The following is a 26423-nucleotide window of genomic DNA, read 5'->3' on the forward strand; positions in this document are numbered from 1 at the left end:
GCTATCTTTACAGCTGTAAGATTTCGCAGGTATCTGCTCTTGAAAGCATTTGCAGCCTCAGCACTTACTTCCTCTCCCGTCTGTAAGCTCCTTCAGTTCCCCTGGAGCGATAAAGAATGGCGATTGCGCAAGCTTGAGATTTTTTCACGCGTCTACATTGTCGCATAGTTTCATTAAACCTTTATCTCGACAGATCTGGTCTAGCGGTCTACCATTTGTGCCTGCTCTACGTGAAATGCGAAACTTTAGATCATTTCTTGTCCTGCCGCCACTTCTCCTGTTTACGGAGGCGCCTACTAGAACAACCGTCACCACCGCTCGGTCTGAGTTTGCCTGCTAAGATTGTTCTTTATCTTGGTGGTTATACCCTTTGGCTCAGCAACAAGAATGTGCTCTCCGCCATTCAAAGTACCCTTTTAGCCAAGAAACAACTATCATCCTAAAATCATTCTGAAATCCATCTTCTGGCTACTTGTGTTCAAAATTCATCTCTCTACAAAACAGGCAGAACTCTGCACATATAGCCCCATTCCCACTTTCAGTCACCCATCTCACAGCAGCAAATTGTTCTTAATTTTAATCGCTGAATCTCCAATATTTTACTCTATTAATTTAAAACGTTTTTGAGCATCTGTCAGTCGCCGCCTGTGTCTTGGCCACTCCGCCTCGGTGGGTGCGCGCATCAACTCCTTGAGGACAAAAACGACAAAGCCCGAACAATTCCTCTGAATGACTATGTGTTCACGGAGCTATTCAAAAGCACACAGAGAGAAAAACGTTTAATGCATAAAGGAAATCGCAGTTAGTGGGTGGGCCCTCATTACAGAGGCCCACACTCAATCATTGCTCTCTTTCACGAATCAGTAGGTCAGAGGGGAAAGAAAAAGAGGAACTACAGCGCGCTGCTTTCGCTATGTGTCCGCCATCTTTATTTGAGGCCAACCAGCCCTCGCCATGGACTCCCGCTACAAGAATAATTACCAACCCCAAAGCATGAACACACCGCAGCAGCCTCCGCCGGAAATGCCGTCATACCCTACCGAAGCCTCCAACCAGTTCTTGATCCAGGCGCCCTTCTCCCAATCACATGGACCGCAGCAGGCGGCTTTTATTGATATACGCCACGGGGTGCAAGGTCATTCTGCGTACGTCGCAGGTGAGCTCAATAACTTCGAGCCGGTGTCAGGGCTCAGCTTGCTGCCAGAAGAAGGTGAGGGAGTAAGCGTCAAAATGAGCGGTCGCGGTGACCTGTGGTCGTCTTCCCGTCCCAACAGGACTGGTTGCGCCGTCGGCGGGAGTAGTCACGCCTCTAACCCGACCATCACGGCTAGCGAAAGCAGTGCTACTTCAAAAACTGAAGATAACTCTTCCACGCGCAGCATCAGCAGCATGGCCATTTACTGGGTTCCAGAGGAAATCAAGCGCTACTTCCGCGACTGCTGCCGCAACACCGAAGGCTCGTCCTTGTCGCCTCCTGAATCATGGACAAACTGCAAGGAGAAACCAAGGGAGCGCGAGTTCCGGCGCTTCGCCCTAGCTCGAAACACGCTGCTAGTTGTACTGGCCGTCGCAGTGATACCGCTGCTGGTGGGCATGGTCGCCGACGTCTGCAAAGCGCTGTGGGGCAGCGGTGTGGACAGAAGGCCACCGATGAGCCTTCGGAAGGACGAGGCCCAAGCAACACGTGGTGCCGCTGGCTATCCTGCAGGGACTGTGGCGCCTGTCAGGAAAAGTGCGCCCTCACGAACAAAGGCCGAGGACAATGACCCGCCCATACAAGTGACGGGAACTGGCGAGGAAGAGATGGGGGTGAGCACACATTCGCCCTTTTTACACGCACCGATACACGAAGCAGAGGAACGACTCAATGAACACGGGATGAGTTCACCTGGAGAGGAAGTTTCACCAACAAAACCTCACGCTCAAGAAAAGATGACAGAGGACTCGAGGTACAGACCTGGAATCTCTTCGGCTAACGTGAACAATGTTCCCGTGAGTACAGTTTCTGTTGCAGTGCGTTTGCATTAGATGTCAGCGAATGGAATCGAGATGTCTATTTTGCTCTTGTCAGCAAGACATGAGCGATATCTTTGGGTTCGAAAAGCTATGACTATGCTACAGGCACAACAATTTATGTCGTCTTACTTACCAACTTATGTACTTTGACCACATAATTCTGGACAAGACCCTTCTGCCCTTCCGCTTACGCGACATGTGGCAACTGAGCATGTAGGAGAAGCACGCGTGGCAGGTGTGAACAATACGAGGTTGCTTCACTACTAGCCAGCTGGAGTCTTCAGCTGTTGCTATATGCATGCCGGTTAGATAGGAATGAATTGAAAACTGCGCGCGATGCTAAAAAACGTCATGTTTTAAGCAGCTGCTTTTACAGTTGTGGCGGCCCATCATTTCTGGGCGCCATTATGCTCTGTGCTTTATAACAATAGCCGTATTTTTCACGGCTAACTTTGAGCCCGGACTCTTATGCTGTGTGCTAGCGCAACGCAACCATTTGCCGATTCCTCGTTCTTTTCAACGAATCAGCGGAGACGGTTGAAGGGTTTATCATGCAGAAAAAAAGTCGCACTATACTGGTCTGTGCTTGGGAGACGAATGGTTGCGTTGCATGCGCTGCTTCTCGGGTGTCTCTGTAGCTTCCATAAATATAGTAGTGCTTAAACGCGAAGAAGGCCTAAAGACCAAATAAACCGTTAGCATAACCGTCCAAACAGGAGTATCGAGACCCTTAAGACTAACTTTTTTTCTGTTTATCACGAAAGCGCTACTTCACTAGCAAAGCTGAAAAACCCGAGGTATGTGCGAATCTTTGACGGAGCGCTAGCGGCGGAGGCATTCCGCAGCTGCTCCACCAACGCGCGAACCCGGCACACCCCCCTTCTCCCCCGCGCGTGGCTGCCGATAGCGGCTGGCGATAAGATCTTGCATGCGGTTACCTTTGAGGTGGTGTTGCCTCAAGTGCTTTCGCAGGGCCTGCTCGTTTTAACTAAGTAAAAACGTTACAATTTTTTTTAGGAACAGTCACCTTGCGGTGCGTTCGCGTTCACCTACTGCCAGAGTCCAAAGCCAGAGTTCTTCTACAAGCACGCGGTGAACGCCTGCGTTGCGGCAGCGACAGATCACGTGGGCCTCTGCAGCCGCGGACGAAACCGATTTGCTTCTAAGAGAAACTGCCGTGAAGAGTGCTTCGAGACGAAAAGCCTCCCTAAGCACTGCCTGGAGCGAGCTGTCTTCGAGAAATGCGGAAGGTGAGAAAAAAATTTTATATTCATAACGCCAATCGCCCTAACCAATTCAGTGCAACAACTGGAGCGGTTGTGATTCTGTATTTGTCAGTGACATGGGATCGCATTTAAATATCATGTGCTTGTCTTTGTAGTCTGCATTCACGTTCTCTATCGCAGTTTGTATTCAACAATCGTCATAGTCTTCACTTCTCATCCTTGAGCTGGTGGGCATCGCTCGTGCTGCGAATACCACTCACTCTCTTTTCTTTGTTTTCGTCCTTGTCCTTATCCTTCCTCATTATCTGCAGAATGTGAAATGAGCATAACTTATATTACTACATAGAATACTTACGCACAGCTGGACATTTACAAGAAAAATACTGTATCCGGAATAATGTGCTCAGCGATTTTGCACAATGTACACCGTCTTTTTATAATAGGCGGTCAGAGACACTCTTATTTTCATCCTACCGATCGTGCTCCAAGCAACTGCTTTCCACCCGAGAATATGCGGCTTGTTTTGAAGTATCCAAGGTCATCGGGGAATCGGCGCCCTAACGCCAGCTTTTAATTAAAGGGCCCATGAAACGTTTTTGAAAGGGACTATACAATGCGTGCTTTACGTAAAGTAAAAGCTTTTGACTGTTCATGCCGCGTACAACTCTTCAAAAGCAAGCGTGTAATTTACAAATAATTGTTTAAAGTTGTCATTTCCAGGCCTTGCAGCGACGTCCGGTGTCGGTCTCTCGTGCCAGTTCCGCTTTTCACGATTGTAAGGAGCGCGTGATGTCAGAAGTAAAGGGCTGTCATTCGCTCTTCAAAAAGCCCCAACCATGTTGGTAGGCAAACCCCGAGGCGGCGTTTGTGCTGCTACGACTCTCTCCTCTATTTTGTAGCTTTTCTGGGGAAGCGAGCAAAAACAAAAATTCTCCGCCAACACTGTATCAGTGTTTGACAAAAGAGCATTAGCTACAGGAGCTTCAAGTTTTTACATCGGTGTGCTCAGCTAACGGGAGAAGACCAAATCCAAACATCCGCGAATGTCTTCAGAAGCATCCCTTCTAAGACACAAGCAGCGCCATCTACCTCTTGGGTTTTTCACTACCATTACGATTTGAACCCACGTTCGCTACTCGTTATACCAGTTAATAGATTTCAGAAACGTGTGCGTCACAACCAGACTAATCATTTTACCCCATTCGGAACCCCCTGGGACAAACGGTTCGGCAGTAATGGCTGTGCCAAGGTCATCGCAGAGCACGGTTTGGGAGCGGAAAGGTCGTCGGTGCGAACCCCACACTTCTTTTAGGCTTCATTTCAATTGGTAATTTTAACCTCAGAGACATGCCAAGTCATTTGACACTACGTCGAACACTCTGCGTAAACAGATGGCCCCAATTTGTATGCAGATGGTGGCGTCCCACTTCGATGGTCACTATACTTGCACATATGTAACGGATCGAAAGTATAGGTGTCATCTGAGACGTTACACACCCACTGTTGCTGTTGATGTAGTGCGGTTACATGGTAACTGTTTTGGTCAATTTGATCTTCATTGTAGACAGACGTGTCCTTTACAAACGTAAGCAGTAAGAACCAACGCTCTTAAAGGAAACGATCGGCCGGGTTGGCTGGGTGATAAGCGACTGCATATCTGTATGTCGGGTTTTCTCATCCTCGGAGGACGCTGTTGCCGTGCCTGTGTAACATTTCTGCACTCGGTGTACGCAGGGAAGACGTCCGCGGTGACTGGTGGCACTTCGACGGCCATGCTTGCCGAGCTTGGAATTTCACGTCCGGCATGTGTCCTTCGTACCGCAGCGACGTGTTCTCATCCCAGCAAGACTGTTTAGCCAAATGTGGAGCCAGGACTGGAAAGGTTCTGTGCAGAGCGGCCACTCCCGAAGTCTGTTACAGCGACCACCTGCGGTTTCCATACTTCGCCCTTGCCGATCCCGAGGCGCTGTGCTTGAGGGTTTCTGACGTCAACCACCTCGGCCGCCGCTGCCTGACCGGTCCCAACCGGTTTGAATCCCTGGCAGCCTGTCAAGACACCTGCGTGTTAAACAGTCTCCGTGTTTAGAGAACATCTGTGTAAGCGGTTAGCTGGGAAAGTTGCGGCAGAGAAGCTCATTGTGCAAGAGAGTCATTTCCGGCAAGGCTCCTCGGTCTCTGCCCGGCTTTGTACAAACCAGAAGCACAGTTACACTGCCCAGCCTCTATTACTGGCATGAATGAGTTGAATTTATTATCTTGTCAAACCAGCGGTGTATACTAGGCGTATCTTGCCCTTGTGTTCCCTTGCAGCGGCCCAGGGCGAAATATCTCTTCTGTTCGCAAATGCGCATTTTGCGGCATTCACAACCTACTACACATAACTTATAGAAAATCAATTATTTATGTAGTCTCCGCCGGTACAATTTATAAACCTTTATTTAATTTGTGGCGGTTTAGACGTTCGTACGTGTGGCTGCTTTCCCGAAGAGTTTAAAGTCTGGAAAGAGGTAGGAAGACAGCTCCACTCTGGCGTTAGCTTTATGCCCGCCAGCGTTGTCAGGCGCGGCGAAGCTTAAGAAAAATGGGGTGCGCTCGCGCTTTTCACGTCACTACATGGCCTACGACGTCATAGCAGTGATGCATGCGGTTAGGAATTGTGGCCTCGCCCCTCTCTCTTTATAGTATATCGGTTGAAGTTGAGGGCTTTCCGTGATGCGTAGAGGAGCAATGTCAGCTCACGAGGGTGTCGACACAGATAAGTAACGTGTACAGTCCCGGGCACAACAATATGGGCCACGTTTTCTCGTTCGAATCATTCTGTCGCGTAGAGTAACGGAATTAGAGATTTTTGCTGCCTTTATGTGCACGAGCAAAAGTAAATATAAAGGAACACCTCCATTAGTTTTTCCTATGTAACGTGTCAGAACACTTTGACCGCCGAAACTAAACCCATATTTTTTGTCCGTGACTGTACGTGGACATAGCACTTCAGTCGATAGCCAGGCATGTCCATTTCCGCCAGGGGTCAACTAAGCTCATAAAACGTTTGGACGGCTCACACCGCACTTTGTGAACATCACGAACTCGCCCACATTGCAACCAGGAGATTTAGAAACAACACATGCAGCAAATGTGTGTTTTCAACAGACACGAGCTGCCCATTTAAGCTTTAGCAAACAAGACAGAGCTGAATAAATTAATGGCGCGAGAAGACAAGGGCGGAACCCAATTGACGGGGCAGCACGTGCGTTTACCGTGTTTTGCGTGCCTGTCCCTTTACGGCGTCACTGATGTCAGTGGCAGCCCCAAAAGGTAAGAGCGACGACGACGGTTACATACGTCGCCTGTTGGAGTGTGTGAAATGAAGCAACTGAAAACCCGATGCGTATTGAACATTTCAGAGTAAGGGTTCGCGAATAAACAATCACCTTGACGCTAGCAGGAAGAGAGTGGAATGGTGAGCGCTGGCAAAAGAATGTACCTCATTAAAATTGGATCTTATTGTTTACTGAAATTTATAAGCAATCGATAAGCATCAGATCCATGCAATAGACGGTAAGCGATAAAGCTCTTAAGAGTTAAAGAATGTAATTGAGAACCTCCCGCTAGCAGGTAAAATGCGAGGCAAGTGTTCCCTCATCTATTTCACTGGATGCCATTTAATGACGGCACTTGCAACCATGCAGGTTTTTCGTGAGGAAATACGCGCTCGATGAACTTCTTTCATTCTCCCCAGTATTGCAACATTACTGCATAGTTTCCTCTTTTAGTCTTTCTCTTTGCATGCTGTTCTTTTGGGGCATTTGTCCACGTGCTCATATGAATGTATCAAAATGAGCTCCGTTCATTATGAGTTAGCAAAGTCCTGCTTATCGAAAGGTGTTCGGATTACGAGTCCAAATGTTGGAATGGCCAAAGGAAATACAGAGTGAAAGCGACAGTGCTTCATGGAAGAGTTCTGTTAAGGGCCACTTGGCTCATAGTCGAGAACAAAATTAGTGCAACCTAGGAAATTCTGCACGTATGTCCATTAGAAGGCGTATTCTGAGTATGTGTTATTATGGTGGAGCTAATGCACCGCGCTTCGTCACTTCGGCATTGATCATATGCTTGTATTATCTATTCAAAGAAAATGACATGAATTAGGTTCTCTATTGCTCGAACGGAAACCAGTGAAATTGATGGCCGCTGATGAACGAAATCATCGTAACGTTAGAAGACGCAGACGAGTATGCGGAACATTTTAAGACAGCCGAAACGCTACAGGAAATAAAGGATTACGTCGCCATGATGCTCCTGGCTTTCGTAGTATTCTTGTAATCTCCGTGCAGAGGAAAGAAAGACACGCTATTGAGCCCGCGTCCCCTAATCCGTAATCAGAACAAAACTCGTGCTCCCCTTCACAACACTGCGCAATATGGCATTTACTGAAAGCTATTGGTTATGAGTAACCGTGACTTTCAATGTGTTGAATGCTGACTGTACAACTAATGATACTGAATTAAAGGCTGATTATAATAATTATGTCACACGAACGACAGTACGCTTGCGTATTCAAGATGGCTAGAAAATTATGCGTTTATGCATGCAGTTTACTGAACTTTTCTTTTGTTTACTAAATCTCTCTTCACAGGCTATCAGTCGTTTATATTATGTATACGCACCATACGATGGCTCTTAATTACCTACCCTTTCCACATTCTTCCAAGCGCAAGCGAAATGGAGTTGATCGCGTGAGTGTACACAGCGACTCTGCTATTCAAAGGGGCGCAAGTGCCCACCACACTTGTCCGTCGGTGCAGCTGTGTTGCTGTGGACACGGCCTTCGGCGCCAGACGGTGCCCCAGAGGGCGAAAGGAACGGAACGCTTTCAAGAACGGTAGTAGTAATGAACATCTTTATAATAGAAGGTCCCCTTGGTCGAGACTGCAGCTGTAGAGCGGCGGGCCACCCATTGCTGACCATGGCTGCAGAGCCGTCGAAGGGATGAAAAGCATGACACTCGCTCAGTCGCAGAATGGGTGTCCGCTGTTGCTCCAGCAGCCTTCACAGTGGTCCGAGGTTTTTTTCTGTACTTAATTTGAGGCGAGGCCCTTCTGGAGTGTGAGGTTCTGGATGCAAGGCGTAGGCAGAGCGCGGAGCGTCCTACGGCGGAAACTATAGAAACCGCGAAACAGGGTCGTGCGCATGTGCGGGTGATAGCACCAAGAGTTCGGAGGCGCCGCACCAGTGCACGCTGTCCGCCAAGTGGCGAGAAACGCAAAACAAATGTCGCTTTTAAACGACGATAAAAGAAATTGCTAGCAGTTATCTATTGTTTTGCACGGCCAAACATGATAGGTGGTTTCTTTAAAATAGGCGCAGTGAAGCGAGAGAAAACTTAATTTTGCGTGCCAGGTCGGAGTACCGACAACGACCTGGGTCTTGGCCCACTTATTTTTCACCCAGTTATTAACTTCATATTACGTTGCAATCAGAACTGACCGCTATTATCTGAAGATGCACCGGGAGCCAAACGCTCTATTGATGTCTGCGTGATGCAGCTGGGTGTCATCGTTGAAGAGGAAAGGCCATTTCTACCGCAGCGGTGGCCTAGTCGTTTGAGTATCCGCCTCGCATACGGGGGATGCGGGGTTCGATCCCCATTGCCTCCGGGTACCTACCGGTGATACAATGGGTACAACCTTTACCTTGACTGGTGCTCGGATTCTTTAGGGTGAAATCCTTGAAAAAATGGGTGTCTGACCCCACCTTGAGTAGAAAATACAACCTTATGCCATGGCGCTCTTTGGCCACACATGCCTTTGGGCCATAAAAAATCCTCATCACCATCAAAAGGCCATTTCTGAATAAAACGTCATCCCTTTGTTGGGTGCACTTCGAGGGGCATGGACACGAACGCTTTTATGCTTTATTCTCCCAGTGGACAGATCAGCATCGATGCGTTAATCTATGTACAATACTCTTAAACTTCGCTGAATCGTTTGCGTTAAACCATGAGTGCGGCTAATTTGCATGACTCCTTATCACCATTAACTAGGATAACACACTGCTGAACAAAAGTTTCTCGCGTTAACATGCAGTTACCCACAGACAAGAGGATGCTGAACAATAGTGAACCCCGTGCATGTAATAGGCAAACTGCGAAAGTCAGCCCTAGCTCGCGTGCTGAGCTTTGTGCATCCTAAAGGGGTACACATTGGCCTAACAGTAGCCGAAAGTATACGTCCGCAACAAAGAGCCTGCATGCAGAATGCTCAAAATTAGTCTTTAACGATTTGCTACAAAAAATAATAACAGTACGACATACGTACGTCATTATATTTGATCGGTTATGCGGCCAGGCGGACATAAATAGTGAGAAAAATTTTTATTATAACGTGAGTAGAGAACCAAAATTCATTTATTGGCTTTTTATGCACGCTACTCAGAGTGCATGTTTACACTGAAAAATTAGAGGAAGTGGCATTAAATGACTATTCTGTTTGGCACCAATTTAGTAACGCGCCTTTGTCTTGAGATATGCAAGTCTTAATTTCCAGCAATAAATTTTCAGCACTATCCGTCTAATTACGTATGCGAGACCGCGGCTCTCGGCATTAAGAACTTCCCTGGTGTGACGCAGATGTTGGTTATGGCGCTTCGACTGAAAAGAATGTGGAGCTACGGGAGGCGTTTGTGAATTTTCGCTCTTGGCCAGCAGTGTGGAATCCCTGCGCTTTACCGCATGCGAAGGCTACAGCGGCATCACGTCTTGCAGCAGTCGATTAAAACGCTCGTCCTTCTACGCCGGCGCAGTGATTCTGCAGCTTTGCTGGCCAAGAACTGAAAGTGATCACCGTCGCCTGCAACTCCGCATTCTCGTCAGCCAGAGCGCCACGCACAGCGCCATGCACATCAGCTGCGTCACACCATGGAGGGGCCTCATGATTAGTTCTGTGGTCTCGCATGCGTAATTGCTGGTTTTGCGCAGAAATTCTAGACGTGCATATTTCAGGACACAAGCGCGTAGCCAAAGCTGTACAAAACAGAAACAAAAAGTTCATTAATGAATTTCAGTTTATTGCGCAGATTCAGATGACAATTTTTCGAGCTGTTTGTGGGCGCCTGGCCGCATAGCCTATTTGCAATAATGGCTTTTGGGTACGTCTCTTGCTATTTTTTTAATCAGTAAAGCCTAATTTGGAACACCCTGTATATGGCCAACCTTCAAAGGCCGGCAGTCAAGCTAACGGAAATATTTGTTTCGACCGCAGATTGCGTTCTGTGTAGAATGTTCACGTTTGATTCCGGCCCATAGCACACAATAGATTAGCTGCAGTGAGACTTATAAGAAAAGTACTGCTCCCCGTTTTGCGGGCCCTAACCAAGTAGCCATTTTGTGTCAATAATAATTAAAAGCAGTTGTAAAAGGACGGGCCGTCAATGCCCAACTCACTGTGGACGCCCCAACCGCGGCAACAGGGGGGGGGGGGATGAAGGAGGGGTTGAAAGGAGGTAGGGAGTAAGAGTCACCGTAGTGGCCGGCTCAGGATTAATTTCGATCACCTGGATTTTGCAGTGCACGGGCGTCTTTTGAATTTCGCCGCCATTATAATTCAGCCGCTACAACCGGGACTCGATTCCCCGAATTCGCGCAGAACGCCTTCATACAACGCCTTAACCAGTATGCATAGCTCTTAAGCTCTGCTAGAATCATTGTATGCAAAAAGCAACCGGCTATTAGAGCACCCTTACCCTCGTAGGTACCTGCGGGAGCGTCTGGTACATTAATCTGGTGCACGGTGGAGAAACAATATTCTTCCGCCGTGTTCTGGTATGAGCTTTCTGCGCCACCTTGTGACAAAATTATTTATGAGCGGTTTCGAAGTGAGCGTTGAATCCGCGCGATGACGCTGCCTGTGTGCTGTTGCTGGCAAAGGCTCGCTGTCAATATGAACAAAAGAAGCAAGGAGTGTTATTGACAGTGTTACAAACAGTCAAGAGCCCATGCGAAGCTAGATGTAAAAGGCATTTGAGTAAAATTCTTGCCAATGTGACGATATTTCAGATGGCAACTTTGCCCTCCGTTTATGCTGCAGGAGCTTAAAAAAAGTGGTAGTGGTTCTTATTCTTCCGCTACCTATTCTTCGCATGTATTTTAGGGCATGTTTTGGTACAGTTTTCTCAACACCCATTTGAGATAACGCCCACCTGTTTGTGTCATTTTTATCCTTTTTTGTGCTCTCTTTCCTGAACCAAAACTGTATAACACAATAAACACGAATTTTTTATGACGGTTTTCTCTCGAGCAATAGATGTAGGGTTTCTTTTGGCGTTATTTCTGTCTATCAAATCAAAGCAGTTCAATGCACATGCCTAATTTTGGTTCACTATATTCCCACATGCTCATATAAAGCACACATGAAGATTTGGCCTTCTGACTCGTATTGTTTTGAAGATAATGGTACTGTCGTTACAAAAAACCTTGTGAGATAAATGACTTTAAAGTAAAAAGCAACTTTCCTACCCAGTTTTTAGCTTTTCCAACATATCTTGACGAATTTATTCCACAGACACGACTCCATAGTCATTATTAAATTTATCACAGTGATTTTATACCAGTCGTTTAGTTCCCTAGTCTAATTTTTCTTGCTATGCTGCTCAGCCAGGAGAGGAAACTTGTCACCATCTTCTCTAAGCCGGTGGAGAATTACTGCTTCAGCTTAGCCAAAAGGTCTCCAGCCTTGCGCTATTTTACCTAATTTGAATGTTATGTCAGCATCTGCTGTGCGCATTCTTATTGCCTCTCGCACTAAAGTGGTATTTTTTTTCAGATTGCTTCCAGATGATGCGAATGAAGGACTAAAATGCTAGCATGGAGCCTAAGAGCTTCAAGAGATTCCTTAATATGTTTTTACTCCAAATGAACTAATACCCCTGTCACACGGGCACTTTCGATCCTCATTGAACTCGATCTGCATCGAGATTTTCGAGCACGCTCGAAACATCCGGTGCTACACGGGCATTTTCAATGCTCATTGAGAAGTTTCGCTCATGTGTGTTAGGTGGCGCCAAATGTTCCACCGACAGCCATAACATGGTGATGTCCGGCAACACTGTGCAGCCGGAGGCAGCGGCAGCCAAATCCGTAGCCAGATGTGATAGCGGTTGGCGCCAAAACCAAAAGCTTTGTTGTCACAGCTGTGTAGATTATTATGAGTCTAGAAAGGAAGCGTGAGATTGCTCTTATGATGGTGGTGGCTGCTGACCTCGAAGTAGAGATTGAGGCGGCTAAAAGTCAGACAGACAGTATGAAAAGGCGGCTCCTTTTTGCGAACGGGTTGTGTATCGCAGCTGCGGTTGCGTGCGATGGTACAGTCCAGCGGGAAAGGTTGATGTACAATCGAAACGAACGCTGGTTCGAGGACACTCTCCCCCACCTCGGTGAGCGGTTCTTTAAACAGAGCTTCCGTGTGACTCCTCCGACGTTTCGGTACATAGTCGAAGCTTGCCGGCCCCTGCTGCAGCGCGTCGACACGAATATGCGGTTGGCCATCTCTGTCGAGAACCGCGCTGCAGTGGCGATGTATAAGCTGTGCTCCTCGGCAGAGGATAGGTCTGTGGCCAATCTTTTCGGCCTGGGGCGATCCACCGTGAACATCATATATCGGGAGTTTTGTGACGCCGTAGTGTGCCTACTTGAGGACAAGTGGATAAACATGCCCTCTCCAGACGCAATGGGCGACCACATTAGAGAGTTCGGCACCGTTTGCGATTTCCCACAAGCGATAGGGGCACTCGACGGTTGCCATTTCCCCGTGTCGCCGCCCAAGGAAAGCGCACCAGACTACTACAACTACAAAGGCTGGTGAGTTATCTCATATTTGGCTTATGTAGAGCTTACATGTTGCAGCCATAAAGGCAGCATTGCAGCAGTACGAATTTGCTAATGCAAAAGTCTTCAGTTCACAAGTCATTGTGCATGTCCATGATTTGTGAAGAATTCTTTTAATGATGTTTTTCTTTTAACAGGCACAGCATAGTGCTGCTCGCCTTGGTAGACCACCGGTACCGCTTTCGGTACGTGAACGTTGGATCACCAGGGCGCTGCCACGATGCCTACATCTACCAACGCTCCCAGCTGGCAGAGTTTATTGAAGGGCCAACATTTCAGGCTCCAGCTGTAGTCTTCAGTGGAACAGCTGTGCCTCCATTAATACTTGAACTCATATTTTCTAGCGCTTAGTGAACACAAGGGACAAGAACACAAATACACAGGACGTACGCTAGTCTTCAACTGTCGGTTAATCGAAAAAACATTCAATATAAGACATCTCAAATGCTGATATTCACACACGCGCAGTAGCAACGCCACGTTTCAAGAACAACAATTCTTTTTTTGATAGATAAACAGATGGGGTGCTGACACATTTTGAACCTTCTTTATCAATGCAGAGACGCCAACAAAAGAAGGGATGCCAGCCAGGGCAAGTGTTGTGCCTCGGTACGTCGGTACCCAAGGAAGTGGAAAAGGTCCTAAACTACGGTCCCAAGTTCTGCACGGAGCCCAAGATGACTTCTGTCGAGCAACTGTCAGTAGTGAGAAGGATTTCCAGCAAAGCACAAGACGATGACAAGGGATGGTGCATTTCCGAAGGCCTCGATTGCCTTATGAGGCAAAAAGGAACTAAGAAAAGTGTGGGTGAGCCCATCAAAGATGCTATTCAGTATCTAAGAACTAACAATCTGAAGCTTTTAGTAGCGGATAAGGAGGGAGGATTTGTGGTCATGTTAAACACTGTGTACAATGAAAAGGTAAAAATGGCATTAAGTAAGAACTTTGTAGCTCCGATGGTGACCAGCCAGAAAGCGAAAAAACAGGCATTAAGGTTATGTAAAGAGAAGGGACTGGATAATTTAGTAGGTGCCAGTAAGGGAGTGGGATTAAGCGTTTTCTTCTCCGCAAAAACACATAAGGCGGATGTGCCACTGAGGACAATTGTAACAGAGAAAGGGTCATGGCAAGGCGTCCTTTCTAGATTCTTGCAAGAGAAATTAAGTCTCTTGAAAATTGAGGACCCGTTTCTGGTTAGTAATTCTAATGATGTAGTGGACTATTTTAAGAACCACGAAGATTCTAGGCACGTTAATTTTGCCTTTTCAGTAGATGTAAAAGAGCTTTTTTACTCGATGCCGCGGGGGGAAATCTTGATTGCGTTGCGCGACTGTGTTGAAAGTGGAAACCCTGTGTCATTTCAGAATTCTACTGGCATGTCAATTGAAAGCTTTTTAAACCTTGTTTCATTTTACCTGTCATCGACTGTCATAAAACATGAAGGTGCAGAATATGTACAAAAGGATGGCATTTGCATCGGGTCCTGCATCGCCCCCGTTCTTAGTTCTGTCTTTTTAGCATACATTGACCAACGCATTGTCGCGCGGATTTACACTGACAAAGTTAAACGCATTTTTAGATATGTTGATGACTACCTTGTAGTAATGAATCTAACACAGTCTGACAAACCGAACGATGTGGTGAAAAATGTGCTTGATGTTTTTAGTTCCTGTAGCCTGGGTCTAGCCTTTACAACCGAAATCCCAAACGACGAGAGGCTGCAGTTCCTTGATATATGCATTAGGTTTGAAAAGGCACGTGTTTGCTGGATGTATCAGCCGAGAACAAAAAAAGAAATTCTCTGTTATCAATCGGCGCACTCTAAACTTGTAAAAAGGGGTATTGCCATGAATGCCTTCCGCGCTGCTCTCAATAAGTCGTGTGAGCATTGCATCACAGAAAGTGTGGGACTGCAAAAGCTTCGCCTAGAGAACGCCGGATTTCCAGAGGAAACTCTGACATCTGTTGCGAAAAAGCTGCTGAAGGAAGTGAGAACTGGGAAGCAACATAACCGTGACGATCCCCAGCGGCGGACTCAGCTTGTGGCTATGCCGTATGTTCACAACATGTCGCACCGTCTAAAAATGGTGGCGAAAAAGTGTGGCGTCAATCTTGTTTTGACTGCCCCGAAGAAACTAGTGCGCTTGTGCCCACTCGTGAACAGCGAGGCAAGGAAGCCAATGTGCACTAAGAACCACCAAAGGAAGTTCGTACCATGCAAAATGGGTGTTGTCTATAAAATCCCGCTCACTTGTGGCAAAGCTTATATCGGGCAATCAGGAAGATGAGTTAATGAAAGGCTGAGAGAGCACCGCTTGGCAACAGAATCCATATAGGCGGGGGGGAATCTCGCGGTGCACTGCAAACGCTGTCTCATCGAACGGTACCCTGGCGACCCTGACCCTGTACCCTGCACACCAATCTTGCATGAAACAAGCATTCTAGGAACACTAAAAACGCAATCGAAACGGGAAATTTTCGAAGCTATGTGCATTGATAAAGAAGGTTCAAAATGTGTCAGCACCCCATCTGTTTATCTATCAAAAAAAGAATTGTTGTTCTTGAAACGTGGCGTTGCTACTGCGCGTGTGTGAATATCAGCATTTGAGATGTCTTATATTGAATGCTTTTTCGATTAAACGACAGTTGAAGACTAGCTTACGCCCTGTGTATTTGTGTTCTTGTCCCTTGTGTTCACTAAGCGCTAGAAAATATGAGTTCAAACAATATCCAACTAGCCCAAGTTTCTGTCTTACTAAATCCATTAATACTCTGCGACCAAGCATTTCCCCTCACATCACACTTGATCAAACCCTTCAGCCACAGCGCCTACTTGGATGCCGATATGAAAAGGTTAAACTACCACCTGTCGAAGGCTAGAAGGGTAGTTGAGAACGCCTTTGGCAGACTGAAGGCAAGATTCAGGTTCTGCATGAAGAGGATGGAGTGCAGCATAGATACAGCGCCACTGGTGATCCGCGCCTGCTGCACGCTGAACAACATCTGTGAAGCATTTGGGGACCAAGTTATGCAAGACTGGACCTCTGATGCACAAGTTTCCGAGGCCCTGTATCAGCAGCCACAGAGAGTCACAGATGACCAAACCGCAACTGGTTCTGCAGTACGAGCTGCAATACTAGAGTACTACAAGCAGCGAGCACAGAACTGAGGTAAACCGTGCTATCCATTTACAATAACCGTGTTTGCTGGCTGGCTAGTTGGTGCAATCTATTCACTTCAAGAAACTGTGTGAAAAGATAATGCAACACACAGAAGACGCACACAAAATTTGAAAAGTTATACCTTTTTATAGGCTTCGCAGCCAACAGTTTACAAAAAAATGTACATATCGCATTCAACGGAACCAAATCAAAAAATGCGAGGACAAGACAAAAAAGGCACTGGCTGGCTTTATTTTGTCATTCATCTTTGTACGCTGGTCCTGTAGTTTGACCATGAATTACCAACACGCCCTTAATGCTTTGTTGCTACAGTATATATCACCCGAAAACTATCACAAACTGCTGCGAAATATTGCTCAGGTACTGGAACAGGCGCAAAAAGCATAAAACAGCAAGCAAGATAAACAATAAGAGACAAAATCGAAAGGAGTAACCTCAGATGTCACACTGCATGTGGTTAATATAGGTAGCCATGATTATTGCAAATCACTCAGGTACTGCAAAAAGCGCAAAAATGCTAAACAATAGATAAAGTCATAGGAGTCACATTATAAAATGTCATATTGCACATAGTTAACACAGCTTTGGGTACCACAAATCACCGCACCACATTGCGAAGGCACTAGAAAAAATGCAAAAAATGCTGCAGTACGAGTTTCAATCTTAAAATACTACAAGCAGCGAGCACAGAACTGAGGTAAACTGTGCTATCCATTTACAATAACCGTGTTTGCTGGCTGGTTAGTTGTTGCAATCCATTCACTTCAAGAAACTGTGTGAAAAGGTAATGGAACACACAGGAGACGCACACAAAATTTGAAAAGTTATACCTTTTTATAGGCTTCGCAGCCAACAGTTTACAAAAAAATGTACATATCACATTCAACGGAACCAAATGAAAAAGAGGCGAGGACAAGACAAAAAAGACACTGGCTGGCTTTATTTTGTCATTCGTCTTTGTACGCTGGTCCTGTAGTTTGACCATGAATTACCAACACGCCCACAATGCTTTGTTGCTACAGTATATATCACCCGAAAAATATCACAAACTGCTGCGAAATATACTCAGGTACTGGAAATATGCTCAGGTACTGAAACAGGTGTAAAAAGCATAAAACAGCAAGAAAGAAAAACAATAAAAGACAAAATTGAAAGGAGTAACCTCAGATGTCGCACTGCATGTGGTTAACATAGCCATGATTATTGCAAATCACTCAGGTACTGCAGAAAGTGGGAAAAATGCTAAACAATAGATAAAATCATAAGGAGTCACATTAGAAAATGTCATATTGCACATAGTTAACAGAGCCACAAACCACAAATCACTGTGCCACATTGCGCAGGAACTGGAAAAAAAGCAAAAAATGTGCACGAAAACAGAGACAAAATTTGGGCTCACATCGGATGATGTCATATTGCATGTGGTTAACACTGCCTTCAATATCACAAATTGCTGCGCAATATCACGCACGCACTGAAACAAGTGCAACAAATGCACAGCAGCAAAAAAGGAAAACAAAAAGAAATAGATAAAATCTGAAAGGAGTCGCATTACATAACGTCATATTGCACATAGTTAACACAGCCTTCAGTACCACAAATCACCGCACAACATTGCGCAGGTGCTGAAACAAATGGTAAAAATGCGCACAAAAAAGAAAAGAAACAAAATCTGGAGTCACATCAGATGATTCCATATTGCATGTGGTTAACACTGCCATCAATATCACAAATTGCTGCTCAACATCGCGCAGGCACTTGCTGATATGAAAGCAGGGGCAATACATTAAGAAATCCGACGCGTCTGAAAACTAACGCAAAAAAAAAACCGATAGGCAAAGTAAAAACCGAACAAATAGAAACATACACCTCTGAAAAAATTAGAAAAATTCTTAACTTGATTCAAAAAACTTTGTTATGGCATTCACCATTTTCTCTTGCAGCGTCAAGTGCCGCTGCCTCATCTCCATCTCTGCTGTGACACGCTTCAAGGCTCTCACGCAGCATCCTCTGCTCCATGAGCAAAGCTTGCCTAAAGTCAGACGAGGCAGTCCGCAGCCTTTTTCTAGGATTTTGCTGCTCGCGGATGCCTGCCTGCCCCTCAGCTCCTCCATCTTCAATGGCCGCTGACTCGGCTGCAAAACCTCCGGCCCTGCTGTCGTCCGCGTTCAATGCGGGCTCCTGCCAATTTTCCAGTGCGGGGCTGCCATCCTCAGCGGTCCCGGTGTCGGCGCCTACCACCATGCCAAGAATGATCTGCGTGACAATTTATGATGTTTGCCTCTCAATGTCTTTGCTCCATAGACAAGCGAGAAGTGTGGGATCAAGCGTGTGTGAAACAAGGATGTCTCCAGTGACTAGCTGTGTACTGAAGCAGTGATATAAGACGGATTTTGTTTCTGGCCCACTTATATTCATTTGCCATCTAGTGGATAGAAGTTGACCTTTAATCAGGCTTTCAAAATACATTGGCAATGTTTCTTCAAAGGTCATGTTTTCTTTGCTTACTGCCTGAGCAAATGCCTTTAGGTGCCACCTATGGCTGATTCTGTAGACATCATGACCGCACTTGAAACATAAGGTGGTTGATGCTTTCAATTATGTGATGGTTTGTAGCACTAAAAGACAGAATGACAGCACTAACAAATATGTCGTTGAGATGATGGAACTAGAAATAAACATCACTATGGTTCAAATGCAACCTAGCACATGCTGTGTGCTAGGCAACGTGCAGCAGTGCTGAAAGACAGACTACAAATGTCAAGCTGTTTGCATTTTGTATGTGATGTCACCTTGACACGTTTATTTAGTATTGCAGTGTGCCACATATTTCATGACCACAACATCATAGCTACTCCAATAAAGGCCATTTTTCAAAGTTCTCGGTGATGTAAATGAAAAGGTGAGGAAATGATAGAGCACAACTTTTTTGGCAAGTGCACTGCCAATCTCAAATTTGATCTACACACCTCCTCTACAGTGGCTCCCCCAGAGCAGCGGGTTTCTTGAACGAGTGTGGGGTCGTTCATTGGTAACGACCCCAAGAAAGAATGGATCCGAGCGTAATGGGGCCATTGGATGGCGCCCGATCCTGTGGTGGTTCCATTTTTGTTGAAGTCCCTAAAAGGATGGAAAGTTGCGCAAGTTTACATAAAGACAGAGCAGTGTGCATTTAAAAGCGAAAAAAAAGCCCGTCATTAGTGCATATTAAACAGAAAAAACAAGCCTACCAGATTATACATTCAGACGCCAGGCTTGAAATGAATGGAGACGTAATGAATCAAAATTGCACGCTAGCGCTAAGAAGCGGGGAGCCGTCTGGTGCTACCAAAGGACTTTTTTATCACTGCTTACAAATAGCTAAATGAGCAAGGCGGGTTCTCGGCGGTAATTTGCGGGCACCCTCCCCTAGGCGTCGGAAAATATGCAGGTGCCTTGAAGCGCGCCGAAAGTTCTTCGAACGTCTCTCTCATTGTCTGAAGATCATCGCGAACTCGCAATTGAAACAGCTTACAACCATGCTTTTATAACACTTCGGAATTCGACTGCCGTCGGTCCAAGAGTGAGTTGCGGCAAAAGACAGCAGGGAGTCGGTTTCCTCGTATTCACTGTGCGAAGAGTACAACTACTTCATAACAAAAAACTATGAGACGTCGTCATCGTCTACCATGGCCGACTCAAATCTCGTTAGGCACGAAATCCAGCGCAAACAAAAAATACACGCGAGAACTCAACACCTCCACGGTGAGCAGACGACAAAACCTGCCTGCACGCGCTCGATTAAAAATTGTCGCTGCTGACGCGCCGAACCTGCGCCACAGAACTGGTTCAGCACCGCGCTGGCAACACTTTTTCAGGATTGGTGCCGTGAACCAGCACTGAATCAAATGCAGCTATAGCGCAATGACATCTCGTGAAGCGTGAATTCAAAGCAACGAAGCAGAACAGGTGCAGGTGAGAAAGCCAGTGCCTGCGAAGTTGGAGGCCGTCTAAAAATGCTTACTTACCGGTACATCTGCGTCAAGTTTCTTATCTTGTGACGCACCTCTGCTGATGTGCGATGGAACCCTAGGATCCGCAACGCCTCCGCGATTTCCGCATACACTGCGGCGTTCCTCTTCTGGCGCCGCAAATCATTCAGGCGGTTCTGCCAGCAGTCGATGAGATCGGCTGTCTCGCGCTCGCTCCACAGTTTGCGCGCCGGCGAGCAGGAGGACGCCATCTTTGTTTACACTGACGGCGAAGCTTGGAGCGTGGTGTGGAGATTATTTTCAAACATGTTTGCATATAAGCACGCATAGTACCTGAAAATGTTCTGTCTTGCATTTTAATCAATTACAACAACAACAATTGTGGATTTGTTTTGTTAAATGGTGTTTATTTTTATAGCTTCATGAGAGCGAGAGTGCTTTCGATTGTGCTTGGAACCTCAAGCACTCTTGAGGAATCGGCATTGAGTCAAGCAGGATCGAGCTCGATTGCACTTGAAAGTGGCCGTGTGACAACCGTCGATCTGCATTGAGTTCGATGAGCATTGACTCAATGAGGATCGAAAGTGCCCGTGTGACAGGGGTATAAGATACATTCAGTTTCGTTGGTGGAATCATGTTTGAAATAGCTCATAAGACATTGCCTCTGCAAAAAATGTGGCCTGGCCACTCTCTGCCACATTTTCAAAGCTATTCTTTAAAGGGAAATATAAAACGCAGGAAGAAGTGCGATACTGGAAATTACGCAGAAAAGAATGCAGTTTTAGAAATTAAGCAAAAGTAAAAATAAAAAAAACGATTGTTTTGCTTACCCTTCATCGTTCAACCTAGTAGACCGGTGAAACTGAGTGTTTAGCGTGGTATCGAAACGATTTGAGCAGGAGTCCTTGCAGCTGAGTCGCCACCAGAGCGGCGCATGCGCCAACAACAGCGTCTTCGCAGTGTCGTTATAGGTGAAGCCAGCGCACGGCGCTAAGGAGGCCCAAGAGGCGCACGCGCAGTACTCGGGCAGTATTACGCGCCGCTCTCAATACTAAAACGCTCGCAATGTCCCCATATGCCCCGCTCTTTTTGGTCGGTCTTGGCCGGCAGACATATTGAATTCTTGTGTCATTGGGGGCTGCTATTTACGTAGTGAACGCGGCTGAATTGATGACGTTGCGCACCTTTATGCGGGCTCAATGTGATTGAAGCCTGCAAGCGAGAAAGGTAGCCCCAAAATCACTCACAATCTTTGCTGAGTTAAAATGGACGGAAACGTGGCGGCATACTTCGTGATACGCCGGTTGCGTCGGCGCGACCAACGACGTAGGAGAGTCCACGAAGCCGCTTTTGCCTTGCCGGACGAGTTGTTTCAACGCGAGTTTCGCCTGGAGAAGGACACTGCGCAGCGGTTGTGTCAACAACTCTCCGATGAACTGGGAAGTTTGCGAGCAAATGCGCTGTCAGTGGAGCGGCAGGTTCTGTGCGAGCTCCGCTTTTTCTCCAACGGCTGTTTTCAATGCTCCGAGGGCAACGAGGCCATCGTCGGCAAAGGACCACCGACGGTTAGTAAATGTGTGCGACGGATTGCCGAAACCATCGTGAAATTGGGTCGCGGAACGGGTGGGTTCCCTTTCCGGCGAGCTCTGAAGAGAAGGCGGCGGCGAAGGAGGGCTTCCATTGCCACAGCAGCATCCCCTGCGTGGTTGGGTGTCTCGATGGCACAGTAATCGGCTTCAAGGCGCCGCAGGGCTATGCTGCGCACAAGGCAGCCTTCTGGAGCCGCGAGGGCTACTACGTTTTGAACACCATGACAGTGAGTAGACTTCATCCTCTGCTTTTTGTAGTGATAGCTACACTGCGCCAGCCATGTCGCGAGGTCAGCGTAGCTGCGCGCTGAGCCTTGGCACCACCGCTCTGCCCTCTGTGCGCATGCGCGGAGCAACGTCATAGCCCGGAGCTGGTGTGCGCGCCGCGCGCCTCGCCGCGGCGCCGACAGCGGAGCAGACGCCGCATGTCTTGTCAGTTGTGCGCATGCGGGGAGGGACGTCAGAGCAGGCAGCTGGTGTGCGCGCCGCGCGCCTACATTATGCTAGCATTTCGAGCCTTCAGCGTGATGGCGCCGTGGCGACCGTGGCGGCTGCTGGCGGCGGGGCGCGCCGGCGAAACCGTGTGAGGGAGGAGTGGAGAGGTGCAGAGGGGGGAGAAAGTAAATCCACGCCCAGGGTTGAAGATGAAGAAGGAACGCCTAGCGAAACGCAGCGGCGAACTATTGACTTTGCAATTCAACTGAGCGAATTCCACTCGGCCAGCTGTAGCTATCGCGTCACTTCAGGTTTAACCAGAGCTAAACCACAGCCATTTTTCCCCTGCATGTTTTCGCCTGCAAGTCCTGGCCGCGACAGGGGAAGTTCATGTCTAAGCTTGTGTTGTATCTGTTTTCTTTCAGGTCTGCGACTCCAACCTTTGCATCCTGGCAGTAGACAGCCGCTGCCCCGGCTCGTGCCACGACGCATTCATCTGGCGCTACTCGCGGCTGCGGCATGAGGTGGTGAGAGGAATGTTGAAGGACGGAGAGTTTCTTCTGTGTAAGCAGTAAGAAAGCCCTGTCTCGGTTACAAATATCGAGCTGCAGTGGTCCTCATGCACTGAAGCTACAAGAATGAGGCGTGCTTGTTGCACTTAAAATAGGCGTTGCGGTACGATACATGCACACTGTTCGAGTTGCCGCCTCTGTGTTGATACTGAATGCTGCAGAAACACAAGGCACATAAACCATTGTTGAAATGCCTAAACCAAGCCAGAAAGCGTTTGTACGACACTTGTGGCGTCTTGGAAATAGTAGTGAATCGTTTGCATCAACATCAGCTTAAAAGGGTGTTCTTACAGCGTTGTTTGACTAAACATCACCGTACTGCATTGCCTACATGCTCATGAGTGTCATGTTCAGCAAAACCTGGTAGTGGGCCCGGCTACGTGATCTGAACCTTCTATTGTATAGTAGGGTATACTCGAAGGCTGCTGAGATCAGTCACGACAAAGAATATTCTTAACAGCGCATCATTCTGGTTATGCAGGAGACAATTCGTACCATCTGGAGCCTTGGCTCTTGACCCCTGTGCCAGGCCGCCCAAGTGTATCATCTCCAAAGGGGCTGGCAACGCGGCACACGCCTCAATGCGATCGATGGTCGAGCGCGTCATTGGCGTGCTCAAGAGCCGCTTTTGGTGCTTGCAAAGGTACCGAGCGCTCTATTACGAGCCGGAGAGAGCGGCTGTCACCATAGCAGCGTGTGCTGTGCTACACAACCTCTGCATGGAGGCCCCTAGGCAAGCGGACGATGAGGATGACCCTGCCCCAGAAGACAACGGCCCGCCCCTGCCTGCCAGCTATTTGCCATGTACTGGGACCCACCAAACCTACCTGCGGTAAAAAACCGTGAGCGCGCATGTCATCAGCCAGCTGCGGAGAAACCGTCTCCAGTAGCAACTGGCACGGTTGCGCAGGTTACAACAACTTACGCAATGAATTAGCCAGTCAAGTCGTCGCAGCTACTGAAGGCAGTGGCCAGCCAATGCTTCTGTGTGTGTGTTGTGGTTGTTTTGAATACAGCTAGCCAAGTGGAAGCTTTTTATTGTTTGCTGTTCGCGGTGTGTGCCTCTAAGCCTGCAGTGGCCAAGAAGCAAGCGTGCACACCAGATCCACTTCACTGAGAGTGCATTTGCCCGTACACATTGCAGTTCATCGTAGCGTCCGCCGTACAGTCACTTAACAGCCTCCTTCTCCAGATAAAATCGCGCCCAAACAGCTCATCCTGCAAGCCAAGAGCATCTTCATGCACCCTCCTACATCACTGCCGTGTGGAACCACCTGCCTCTCCACTGCCGTCATCTTGGAGCTGGCCTTTCTTGTGCTGTGTGTAAAGCTACCTGGACTCGCTGTTTACGTGATGAAGCACGAGAGTAAATATTATAGATAGTACGTGAGTAAATAGTGTAGTAGTGAGCAAGGCAGGAAATGTTCGTGTTGTTTGTTGTAGTCGGAAAATACTACCGCAGAATTTATTTAGTGCGCAGCAGTATTTTTTTACTGCATACTGCACCATTTCACACAGGCGGTCGCATCAGCACAGGCATAAGCAAAACATAATGCATGCCATAACACGATCGTAAATTCCATGTCTTGTCAATTGCACCACAAATTGTCATGCAGACATGATTATAAAAGATTGCAAGACTGAAAGCTCACAAGGTAATTACCACAGATTAATATCTTGGTGCGGGCTAGTTGGTGAATCATCATGAAAAGCGGCAGCGCTAAGCAACAAGGGCGAAAAAGAGACACGAGAACACAGGACAAGCGCTGAACTACCAACTGAAATTTTATTGAAAACAGGCCACATTATATAAAATCCAATACATCACACACCCAGTGTCATGAACAATCATGAATGTGCAACCAGTGCCGACGGAACACTCAACTTATCATTGGAGGCCAGATGTGTCTGCCTAAGGAGCTCGCCCACCTCCCCGTCCAGCTGCCTCCGTGGCAGTGTGGGCGACGCAGTGGGCTGCTGCTGCTGCTGCTGCTGCGTGCCTGTCGGAGGGAAAACAGACTGAAAGGGCACTTGCCTTACAATACAGCATGATGTACAATAAGCAAACGGTGTGGTCCAATGCCTGAGGGGAGCAGAAGTACATACGACAAAGACAGCATTCTTTCAGTGTATACTCAATGTGCCTTTCAGCCTATAGTCACAGCTACAGTTGTAAGAGGGAAGCAACTAGCGCAACGTGCCAATGCCGGATCTGAAGGAAACTTTTGCGTACATTGTAAAACAACTGTGACTGCATGACGCTCCTGCAAAAGTTATTCATTTCAAGCACCTTGCAAGAAGGGCGATGTGTCGCCTGCATACTGGCAGGTCAACCCACTCGCTGCGCCAGCGCGCTGCTCCTGCTCCTGCTGCTCCTCCGTCAGCAGTTCTGGAGATGTCTCTCCCGTCTCCTCGCTTTCCTCCACCCAGGATGTTTCGCTGGTGTCGTCTACAAGAAGTCATTACACAAGACACAATGCTCAGTGGACAGTTCCAGCAAAGCGTGAAATGTATAGGCCTTAAATGTGTGCTAAGTCGGAGTGTGGCACAATTAAGGCGAAAACGCACCACCAGAAAAGAGAAGGTAAAGAAGCTGAGGCTGCATATGCAGTCTCCAGTTTATGCACTCCCACACCTTCCAAACTTACCAAAAACACAGACGAGGTCATCAGCAGTGTACACAAGCAGTCAGGCACACACATAAAATGGTTTGAACAGCAGTTCACCTACCAGCCGCAGAGGGGGCCTCACTCTGCAGGCCGCTCGTCCCCGGCTCAATGCCGACTGAAACTCTAGGAGGGCGACGGGGGGCGGGGGGTTAGGAGGGCCTGGCTGCTCCGGCAAGAAGGCACAGTGCCGCAAGTTCAAACATGAAAGTCTAAGTTTAACTAAGGGTTGCATTGCTTACAGCCCACGACCCTGAGGTTCGGTCAAGAACCCTTCATTACCAGCGAGCAGCAAACTTTGCAATTGTCTGTAACGTCAAAGCAGTCCACTAACGACAGTGGACATACCTACTGCTGGCGGAGGGGCAGCCACGAGCTCCCAAGGCCCCACGGCCCCGTGGCGCTCACTGGACCGATAAGCTGAATCACGCGGCCAGCCAGCCTCAGCAGCCTGCCGCCACCGGTGCCCCTGCGATAGGATGCGGAAAAGTGCGTTCAAGCGGTATTCTACAGACGAATGCTGACGGCTTCACCCTTGGCCAGCTAGCAGCCGCACCAACTGCGCGCGCCGCCGGCAAGCCAGCACGTGCCGCGTACAGCGCCAGTGCTCTGCGGATTTGACTGCCGGGCCCTCTCTATTTAAGGCAGCCGCAATCTCAAAGCTACCGCCTGCGAGCCTGTACAGTCAGGCGAGAGCTCTGACGCAGCCGGTGCCAAGGCCGGATTGCTCTTCGATAAACATCAGCTATTGGTCGACGGACATGCGTTGCCTCTTTGGTGGCGTCCCATTTGAAATAATAACGGTATTTCACCCGAATTCTATGGGCGATTTCTTGGTATCGGCCAGAGAAATTAATTCTGTAGCCGGAGAATAGTAGGGAATCGACAA

The 26423-nt window shown here is 47.7% G+C and overlaps 2 protein-coding genes across 2 annotated transcripts; both read left to right on the top strand.

The window, feature by feature from the left end:
- Positions 1 to 809: 809 nt before the first annotated feature.
- Positions 810 to 5457, top strand: LOC144100118 (uncharacterized). Its single transcript, XM_077633154.1, has 3 exons — positions 810 to 1992; positions 3034 to 3266; positions 4977 to 5457. The coding sequence occupies exons 1-3, from the start codon at positions 955 to 957 to the stop codon at positions 5326 to 5328; spliced, it is 1623 nt and encodes a 540-aa protein (XP_077489280.1). The 5' UTR covers positions 810 to 954; the 3' UTR covers positions 5329 to 5457.
- A 7018-nt stretch (positions 5458 to 12475) lies between these two features.
- LOC144121459 (uncharacterized) lies at positions 12476 to 16288 on the top strand. Its single transcript, XM_077654670.1, has 3 exons — positions 12476 to 13092; positions 13257 to 13433; positions 15880 to 16288. The coding sequence occupies exons 1-3, from the start codon at positions 12476 to 12478 to the stop codon at positions 16286 to 16288; spliced, it is 1203 nt and encodes a 400-aa protein (XP_077510796.1).
- The last annotated feature ends 10135 nt before the right edge of the window (positions 16289 to 26423 follow it).

Source organism: Amblyomma americanum, chromosome 1 (genome assembly GCF_052857255.1).
Source record: "Amblyomma americanum isolate KBUSLIRL-KWMA chromosome 1, ASM5285725v1, whole genome shotgun sequence".
In the NCBI taxonomy this organism is placed as follows: Eukaryota; Metazoa; Arthropoda; class Arachnida; order Ixodida; family Ixodidae; genus Amblyomma; species Amblyomma americanum.